General features: G+C 27.2%; 3 protein-coding genes across 8 annotated transcripts; 1 reads left to right on the top strand and 2 right to left on the bottom strand.

Annotated features, from left to right (window-relative positions):
• Nucleotides 1-2,136: 2,136 nt before the first annotated feature.
• LOC102679339 (nuclear envelope integral membrane protein 1) lies at nucleotides 2,137-5,263 on the bottom strand. 2 transcript variants are annotated; one of them, XM_006620038.2, is made up of 8 exons: nucleotides 5,108-5,263; nucleotides 4,622-4,731; nucleotides 4,295-4,523; nucleotides 4,044-4,210; nucleotides 3,737-3,952; nucleotides 3,512-3,636; nucleotides 2,669-2,830; nucleotides 2,137-2,540 (listed from the first exon to the last, which is right to left on the bottom strand). In XM_006620038.2, the coding sequence occupies exons 1-8, from the start codon at nucleotides 5,199-5,201 to the stop codon at nucleotides 2,420-2,422; spliced, it is 1,224 nt and encodes a 407-aa protein (XP_006620101.1). In that variant the 5' UTR covers nucleotides 5,202-5,263; the 3' UTR covers nucleotides 2,137-2,419. The 2 variants fall into 2 exon arrangements, with proteins under 2 accessions (XP_006620101.1, XP_006620102.1); XM_006620039.2 differs by lacking the exon at nucleotides 2,669-2,830.
• A 109-nt stretch (nucleotides 5,264-5,372) lies between these two features.
• LOC102678941 (tubulin epsilon chain-like) lies at nucleotides 5,373-8,268 on the top strand. 5 transcript variants are annotated; one of them, XM_006620034.2, is made up of 9 exons: nucleotides 5,373-5,518; nucleotides 5,624-5,859; nucleotides 5,956-6,071; nucleotides 6,157-6,345; nucleotides 6,465-6,707; nucleotides 6,799-6,945; nucleotides 7,009-7,158; nucleotides 7,247-7,421; nucleotides 7,666-8,268. In XM_006620034.2, the coding sequence occupies exons 1-9, from the start codon at nucleotides 5,494-5,496 to the stop codon at nucleotides 7,810-7,812; spliced, it is 1,428 nt and encodes a 475-aa protein (XP_006620097.1). In that variant the 5' UTR covers nucleotides 5,373-5,493; the 3' UTR covers nucleotides 7,813-8,268. The 5 variants fall into 5 exon arrangements, with proteins under 5 accessions (XP_006620097.1, XP_031368429.1, XP_006620099.1 ...); XM_031512569.1 differs by having other exon boundaries at nucleotides 5,459-5,518; nucleotides 5,624-5,683; XM_006620036.2 differs by having other exon boundaries at nucleotides 5,479-5,541; nucleotides 5,624-5,683.
• Nucleotides 7,820-9,293, bottom strand: LOC102678813 (charged multivesicular body protein 5). The gene is made up of 4 exons (XM_006620033.2): nucleotides 9,048-9,293; nucleotides 8,631-8,948; nucleotides 8,313-8,540; nucleotides 7,820-8,171 (listed from the first exon to the last, which is right to left on the bottom strand). The coding sequence occupies exons 1-4, from the start codon at nucleotides 9,114-9,116 to the stop codon at nucleotides 8,121-8,123; spliced, it is 666 nt and encodes a 221-aa protein (XP_006620096.1). The 5' UTR covers nucleotides 9,117-9,293; the 3' UTR covers nucleotides 7,820-8,120.
• Nucleotides 9,294-10,052: the final 759 nt, after the last annotated feature.

Raw genomic sequence — 10,052 nt, forward strand, 5'->3', positions numbered from 1 at the left:
GCATTTACTTTATCTCTTACATCCTCTTATCGAGGTCATTCTCGATCGTGGTCACTTTCCATTAAATCGTAATTACACTTAATGATTAGTTTCATTAGAATCATGTTTCGATAATTCGGTTACTGGCATTTATCTTCAATCGCAATAATTATTGATTATTTATATTCAATCGTTAAAATGTATCAATGAAATGAACTAAATTAATTAACTAAATTATATGAAACGGTACCATAATCGAACGTTGTCGCCAACTTCGATGGGACGATTCGAGATTTTTGAGGATGGATCGTGAACGAAATCAGATCCGCTCTTCTCGTGTCTCTCTAAAGAGAGCAGGTGCGCCATGCATCACGGAAAACCAGTCTTTTTCTTATTGATCCTGCTTCTGCCCTTTGGACCGTTACCAATCCCACCTGCCGATCACGTGGCTTCCCCCATCCTCTTAACCAACTACAATTTATCTTTTAATATACACTATGTACAAAATATTTTCTACCTATTTTCTACCTTTCGAAAAATTTGATTTTTGAACGGAAGATTTTTGCCACGCATTTTCTACGAAAAAGAGCAGTATAATTACGTTGACTATGCGAAAGATAGAAACTGATCATGACCGAACGATCCATAGACGTTTCGTCGCAATTTGTAATCCGATATTATCAACCGAGCAAATGTATTGAAGCCGCACAAGTACGCGCCCATGTTTTTTGCAAGGTGCCCGATTGAAGACCACCTGTCGGTGCTCTGCGTTATCCGATGACAATTTGCTGCGCACTGGAGAAAGTAACACGCGTGTGCACATTATCCACGAGAGACCATTGTACCCTGTGTCTTGATGAAATGTGAAAAATGCATGCATATATTTATGTTTGAAAAAGCGAGAACAGGAACGCCCTTGAAATGAGAAATTGTCACCTCTTTGCCGTTTATTGCTCTTGATCACGACACTCTAACGATTGCACATAATTTTCTCTTAATGGATGAAATGAATTGTACGATATAAACGTTATGTATTCATTATAAATATTATATACATTCATTATACACAAACATATATTAGCATATAAATATTTATATAAAAATATCGATGGACGTTTATTTATCAAATTATTAAGCAATTTAAACAAAAGACAAGCAAGAGATAAAGTGAAAAAATAATATGATGGAGAATAGAATAATTTCATTCTATCTTTGTCTCATTTTATATAACGCGGATTTAAACTAAATATATAAATAATAAATAATCTCAACCAACATATCAAATCAATTCACGCTTTTTATTTCTAAAACCGATTATCTTTATATATTATCTTTATATGTTAAATCGTTTCATCAATTTATTAAACTATTATTATTACTAACTACTACTAACTATTATAGAATTTCCATCTGAATCGTTTAAGGGCAAGCAAGTTATTTAATGAAAAACAGCAAACTAACAAATAAGCACATAATCTGACCAAGCTTTAGAGAAGAAATAACAACATAATTGTTACATACGATATGTGGATATCAATTAGATTAAAATGACAAAAAACTGAAAGTAAAGAAAAAAAAACAAATTATCCATTGCTTATTTTTAAATTTTTAGGATATTAATTGTTTTGTTGCTTGTAAACCAATGCTAGAAGAAAAAAATAAAGAACAATTAAATTACTGATATATATTTCTTATTCATTTTAAAAATGTTCTTATTTTCTTTTATTTATAATTATTATATATTTATTTTTTTAAATAAATAATTTTTTTTAATGAAATAAAATTAATCAGAACATATTATGTTGTTTTTTATGTTTTTTTGTATATTTATTCTTTTTTTTTTATTTTCTTTTCTTTATAAATATATCTCAAGAAATATAAAGTCATATTTCCGAATGTAATTAGAACAAATATGAGAGTATATGATGCAATTGCAATAGGTTGGACAATTGCAGTCACGCGAATCAGATAAGAATACAATCACGAAGGGCTGTAACAAATTGCAAGAAATCATGGCATGAATTCTTAATGACCGAATCCTGCACATTTCGCGTTCTATTTAGTTGTTAAAATTAATTATCCAGTTCGATAAATTGATTCAAAGATAATATATGTAAATATATACAAAATAATACGATACAATCGTATTTATCAACATTGAAATCAACAAGTTTATTTGAAAATCACACAATAAATAATGAAAAAAGTACTTACAGTTAAGTAAAAAAGTAGTTACATATTAAAAAGTAGTTACAAATTACAATATTTTAGAGTAAAATTCGAAATGCAAAATACAATTCCTTTTTATATTCACTTGGAACAATTTTGAATAAATATCGTGCAAAATTGCATGGAAGTTCGTATTTATATACATATGTATGTTCATTAATTTGCACTGAATTGATCTTTTAATAAAACTAATGATTCTTATATACATTTATCACAAATAATCCTCATCATCCGTATATTCACACTCTTCTATTATTCTTGTAATCTCGATATCGTGTTCCCGCGACTCATCGTCGGACAAATGTGAATCGCCTTCCATAAACTTGGCAAACCTAAAAGCACGCGTATTAAATTACGCTACATTTACAAGCGTAATACAAGTGTATCACGCTTACTCTTCCAATATATATAATAGATTCAATAGACTTTTGTATGAAAATATCTTATTATATATAATAACCTTATCGGATCTTTCAACCTTAAAACTGTTTTCCATGGATTACAGTTAGGACTAGAACAATATTCTCTTAACTCGTGTAACGCTTTATTAGTTTCTCTTATTCCTTCTTTACGATATTCGTCTTCCGTTAATAACTTCCTTTTTATGGGAAACATGTTTTTCCTGATTTCAGATAGGTATATATATATATGTAATATATGTTCTTGTTCATCTAAACGATAATGCTAATATTGTGATTACTATCTACTGTCTACTATTATATTATGTATTATAACTGCTATTGTCACCATCTTATTTTCACTTATTGCAGTTACTGTTTTTGATATGCTCTTGATATATATTCAAGATATAAATTGTATAAACGCATTAAAATAAAATATATAGAAATTATAAAAAATAAAATAATTTATAAAATAGTTATAATATTTTATAATTTGTATATTTTATAAATTATTTTAATTTATAAAATATTTAATATATAATTTATAAATTATAAATATTAAAAATAATTTATATTTTATTTTTTAAATTATAAAAATAAAATAAAATAGTTAATATTAATTAATAAAATTAATATAAAATTTAATTACTTTCACTTTGATATTTTTTTTCGAAATAAAAACATAAACGAATATGAAATAACAATTTATTAACGTAGTAAACTTAACAAATAAAGCAGTGTTTGATTATTATGAATAAATAGTTTTAATTATAACATTGAAAATATATGCAGAAACAAATTAAATTAAAAAATAACATTTAATATTGAAGCAAATGTTTACAACATTTTTGCAACAAATTGAAGAAAGCTTGACAACGCTGATATCGAACAATTTAACTTACCAATAATTTTGTCCTTTTCGAATTATTGCAATGGGAAAATTATAAAGTAGAGTAATTATAAGACAACAAAAAAATGATGCTTCGCGAAAATAACTGCTATAAAATATGGTTAACAGTCCTCCTATCTAAATAAACGAAAGAAAGAATATTAAATGGGAACAGTAGAATAATTTCTGACAAAAGTTTTTCAACAGTTCATTTCGTTAAACGTATTATTTTACAAACCTGTAAAAACCATTGAATAAGTTTTTTCGTTCTAGTATTTGTAACTGGACCAAATCGATAACTAATGACGAAACTGATTAAAGACGTTAATAAAATATACCATGCCACCCATTCCCTGTATTGAACTACGATTTGTTGGATATTTTCCCATAACATTTGAATTAAATAAAAACTCATTGTCCAACCAGTTGCGATCATCAAGTACATAAGTTTACCCTTGAATTATGTATGCATATTAATTTTCGAAAAATGATATATTCTTATAAAATATATGTAAATGAAATGAATTCACAAATATCACATTTACCCTTAGTAAGAACTTGCTAAAAAAGTATACTAGAATTATAATTGAAGTGGAGACACCAAGAGTTATACAGGTAAAATAATAAAATAAAGGATTTCCACTGAGTTTATGAGCACTCCAAAATATTAGAATGCCTAATAGCATTAATAATAATTCTGAGATGTCAATACCTATTTGTAGAAGAATATATGTATTATACTGCCTATTATTTCTAATATAAAACATTTTTTTTTTTTTTACTTTGTTACACTCACGTGTTTGAATTATACTCATTGTATATTTATATAAATTAGATATATTATTATATACATATACACCAATACATATATCTTCAAATGGATTAATTTTCAATTTGTTACTCTTTTTTGTGCTAAATAAACTAAGGCTCCAAGATCGCTGATTATCATCATGCTTTTGTATTACTTCTTGAGGAGTCTTTCCAATATAAAAATCATAATTATCTATATTTGTATTTAAGTGCATCTATAATGTAATAATATAAATGTAACATTAGAGATGCAAAATTTGTATATTATGATACATATATTATAATACATGAATCTCAAACTATTGTTTCTTACTGTTAAACTTCTCCACATATGTATCAAATATTTTGAATTGGCATTATGACAAAAGATTTGTAATCCAGGTTTGTCATTTGAATAGACATCTCCTGGTTTTAAAAAATGTACTAGAAAAAATTCAGGTAATGAAAATCAAACAAACATGATAAATAGATATTTCTATTTATTTTCATGAACGCGAAGTATGAAATACAGTATTTTCAAAATAAAATATTTGTCAATATTAAAAATGGAATGTTAACAAATACACAATATCTATATGTAATTTGTATTGTGAATAAAATAAGAATTTTTGAATTTTTTTATAAAAGAATGATGATTATATAAATAAATGTATGAACATAAAATAAATAATTAAAATAAATATTAAAAAATAAATTTTGAATTATATTTTCTTTATTTTTTATTTATATTTTTTAATAATACGAACGATAACAATAAAACCGGCAAATTTACAAAAAATTATAGGTTAGTATGACTTACTTGAATCCGTAGACAATGCAGATTCTGTATAATAATAATTACAAATAAATAAAAAAATAATTACACTGAACGATCGTATTATTCTATTATCCATTTTATTAAAGTTAATTGCACGTTTTACCTTAACCTATAAATTTTTGAAATAGAAACAAGAGCACAATGAATTTATCAACAGGTAATCGTTTAAAATTTAAAAATCGAGATAAACAAGTTTCGATAATAAATCGATAAAGTTTAAATATCGAGATATCGTTATTCTCAACTTCAGAGAATAAAATTGAAAAAGCGTAATTTTATTATATGGTTTTAAAATATATTTTTATAGTTAAAAATATCAAAATATATTAAATACTTCAAGTTTCAAGTTTTTTTCTATAGATTCTTTAATGAGTCAATTTATCTCGATACAAGGTATATTATATAATATTACGTTCGTAATTATTTCATTATATATTTTTTCTACAATGAATTACATATATTAAAAATAAATAGAAATTATATTAATAATGATTTTAGTTGGACAATGTGGAAACCAAATCGGTTCAGTATTTTGGCCTTTGGCACTACACGAGTATGGTATACAAACAATGAATACTGGAATAAATTTACTTAAAACACAACGAAATCATATTAAAAATATAAATGATTTATCTAATGCATTTGATAGTTTTTTTGTTATACCTGACAATTCACCCAAAGATTTATGTTTTAAAAGTATGTCTGATTTAAGAAAAGCTAAGGTTAAAGCCAGGGTATAATATTTATTTGTAATTTTATACTTTTGTTCAAAATTACAGAAAAATGAAATAATATAAATATATTTACAAAATTAATTTTTTTATGTATAGGCAATATTGATAGATATGGAGGATAGTGTTATAGGAGAAATGAGAAGAGGTCCTGTACGTGATTTATTTGATCAGACTTGTATTGTAACAAATTATCCAGGATCTGCAAATAATTGGTATTGATTTTTTGATAATTCAGATAATAGATTATTTTTGGATTATATATAAATATTATAAGTGTATTTTATAAGTAATTTATAGGGCTGTAGGTTATTATACTCATGGTACAGAATATTATGATAAATTGGAAGATAATATCAGACGTATGGCAGAGAAATGTCCTAGATTACATGGTTTTTTAACAATGCATTCCCTTGGCGGTGGTACTGGATCTGGATTAGGAACAGCTGTTTTAAAGTTACTAGCTGATAATTATCCTACAATAGATAGGTACAATCTATATAATAAAAACACATTCATTTCACATTTATTTAATATCTTTACACATTCTTCTTAAGATTACACTTTTAATTTTTATTAATTTTATAGTATTATTGTTATTGTTACAGATTAGTATCATGCATATATCCAATTGTTATGCAAGATGTTGTTACAGCCCCATATAATGTGTTATTGGCAACACGAGAACTTATAGATTATGCAACTTGTGTTTTTCCTATTGAAAATGAAGCACTTGTAGACATATGTAATGCACAATTAAGGAATATAGATCAAATAAATTATAATATTTCATGTAAACCATTTCAGGATATGAATAGTATTATTGCAAATATACTTCTTCATTTAACTAGGTAATATATAATAGATTAATAAATATTAGATTAATAAGATTAACAATAATTTTTAACAATTATTTATAAATTAAGAATATCTTTTTCCTAGCGGATCTAGATTTCCTGGTAATTTGAATATGGATATGAACGAAATAGCAACGAATCTTGTACCATATCCGAAATTACATTATATATTTAGTAGCGTTAGTCCAATAACGTTATCTGCGCCTACAATATGCAATATACAAGGAAGAAAGTATGTACTAGTTTTTAAGATTATTAAATGAAATTACAAAAAGTAATTGTACATTACTTCTAGACTTATAGATGAAATATTTATCAATGCATGGTCACGAAACAATCAATCGATCAAACTAGATCCACTACAAACAGGTTCTATGGTTTTAAGTGCTGCGCATATTGCTAGAGGAGATTGTTCTGTAAATGATTTAAAACGAAATATTGAAAAGTATATTGTTTGCGATTTTTTATAAATAATACATTCATTTATATATATTTGTAATCATTGTTGTATAAAATTTAATTTTGATTTTCAGATTTCGGAAAAAAGTTACATTCGCAAAATGGGGTACCGAAGCTATGAAAGTGGGTTTATGTTCTGTACCTCCAGCTGCACATTCTACCTCATTATTATGTCTTTTAAATTCTTCCTCAATGATATCATTATTTGAAAATATAATAAAACAATTTACTAGATTATATAAACGAAAGGTAAAGATGTGGTCTTTATATATATGTATAGCATGGACTTTGAAAAGCAGAGAAAAATTTATATTTCTTAATGAATTCCTTCGTTTCTATAAAAATTTTTATTTATCTATGTTATACTAAGAATAAAAGTTGAAATTTTTCAACTAAGAAAAAAAATATTATTGTCCATCCTGTACATAACAATATAAAATTCTAAATAAGATATTAAATACGATTTCAAAGCACGATTAAATTGTTGTTGCAGGCACATGTACATCATTATACGAAAGTACGTGGTTTCGAAGAAATGCATTTTATCGATTGCAAAGAAATAATTTTAAATTTAATCACACAATATACAAAACTACAAAATCAAAATGAAATAAATGTTTCTCGATTACAAATCCTTTAATTTTTACATTACATAATTTTATTAATTTTCTTTTTTTTTTTATTTATTAACTTGACCTATACATTATATAACACAAAGAGAATGCAACAAAAATAGATTAACATAATATATTGGTAACAACATTTCATTCATCGAAGATTTATTATTTGCGCGAATTTGTATCAAGATGTTTGAAAATTCAAAATAGTTAATATATACATTGTCTGTACATAATGGCATATACAAAAAAAATTCAAAAATCTCAATTGTTTTTGAATATATCGATATAACATTAATTTGCAAAGATATGATTTGTATAAAATAGCGTTTTAACTAGCTGGTATTTGTGGCAAACCAAATTCATCGACTAAAACTCCATCCTAAAAAGAAAAAAATTTTTTTTAATAAATCAAATCATTGAAATTTTATACTTTTAAACAATTTGTACAGTATTTATAAAAGATATAATAATTACTATAAATTTTTATTTTTATTTTTTAAATATTTCATAAAATACAAACCTTATTTCTAACAGAGCTTGTACCAGGTTCTTTGTCAGGAGCACTAGGTGCTTTGATAGCATCATCCAAGTAACTGGTATCTTCGTCGATAGCTAAATCATCTCCAAGAGCTTCTAATTCAGCAGCTAATTCATCCTCGTCTATATCTGGCATACCATAACTGCGACCCATTGCTTCTTGTACTTCGTCAGCTTGTTCTAACATGTCTGCTAAATCATCTTGAAGATCCTTTATAACGTGTATATATATATACATATACATATATATCATTTAAACAACATTAAGACAAAGAAAAACAAGATATTGTATCGAAAATACCTCGATTTGATCTATATTAATGTGTTTAAATTCTTTCTGCATTTGTTTAACTCCTTCTTTCATGGCAATTACGGTTGTTTGAGTATCTTTTAATGTTTGGGTAGCATAATTTGCTTGTTCCATGTTAAAAGCTTGTTGACGCAAATTATCTACTTGTGCTTCGTACATTTTACGTTGTTTCAAAATGCGCAATGCTTTAGCTTTTACAGAATTTTTTGCAGGACCTTCTCTCATTTTGGCCATTTGATCTTTGTACTTTTTTAATTCCGCATCCAATTTCGCTATTTTTTTCTCTGCAGAATCCGCTCTGCTGTCGACCTGTTACAAATATTAATAAAAAATAAAAATGAATAACACAAGAACATAAATGAAAAAATAACGTAACCTCTATGGTGTTGGAATGATGTGAATATTTACCCCAGCAATACAATCAGTAATACTTGGTGATGGTTCTTTAGGCTTAGGTCGACCAAATAGTCTATTCATTTTAAAAAAAAATTTAATAATGCAAAATACAATCCTTTTTTTCCTTTCTCTTCTTCTGTTTTACGATCGTTACTTGCGTTCGCTCGAAACGTCAAGCTGAGTGACTCATGCAATCAGTTACTCCATCTATTGCCACATACGACATTCATCAATTACTTATAATTAATTTTAAGCGGGATTTTAAGTCTTATTCTTTCAAATGTAAGAAAATATGATCAGTTAACAGATACTAATAATTTTTATCTATCATATATCGATATTTCAAAAATTATTAAATATATGACACTTAATAAAGATATTCACAATTATTGCTATTTTATTTCGATTGATCGAATAATAATCGACGATTAAAATTGTTATTAATCGATACAGAATAACGAATTTTATTTTAACAAATAAAACATAGATTCTTTCCGTTCGGAAGGAAACGGAAGAAAAAAAATTTCTAGTCGTACATCGCGAAGAAATTAGTGCAGGTAATTATTGTCGAACGTGTTTACGATAGCTTTACGATAATACTGTAAATGTATAGCGATATGCTATGCAACTCTGTTATTTATCTCCGTCGGTAGATAACCGAAGGCACAGGTACGTTCGAGCGAAAGGTGGCAGAGTAAGGGAAGAAGGCGCCAGTATCGAATGATGGATTTGAAAATTCAGATGGAACCGCAAAGAAATTTGAGAAGTCTCGCGAGGGGGAGGAATAGGAAGGAAAGGAGAAGAAGTCGAGGGAACACGACGATGGTTTTCGTTGGTTGCGATCCCGGTAACGGCCAACTTATGTTTACGTGGACGACGAGGAGGACGAGACAGGATGGTGGCGAAGGCGGCGGCGGCGACGGCGGCTCGAAGGCGAGAGGCGGTAACGCGCGTGCGTGGCCGACGTCGTCGTGCGACGCAGCAGCGACGTAGCGACGTCGACGTCGACGAGGACGA

The sequence above is a fragment of the Apis dorsata genome, unplaced genomic scaffold (assembly GCF_000469605.1).
Source record: "Apis dorsata unplaced genomic scaffold, Apis dorsata 1.3 scaffold_470, whole genome shotgun sequence".
Taxonomy (NCBI): Eukaryota; Metazoa; Arthropoda; class Insecta; order Hymenoptera; family Apidae; genus Apis; species Apis dorsata.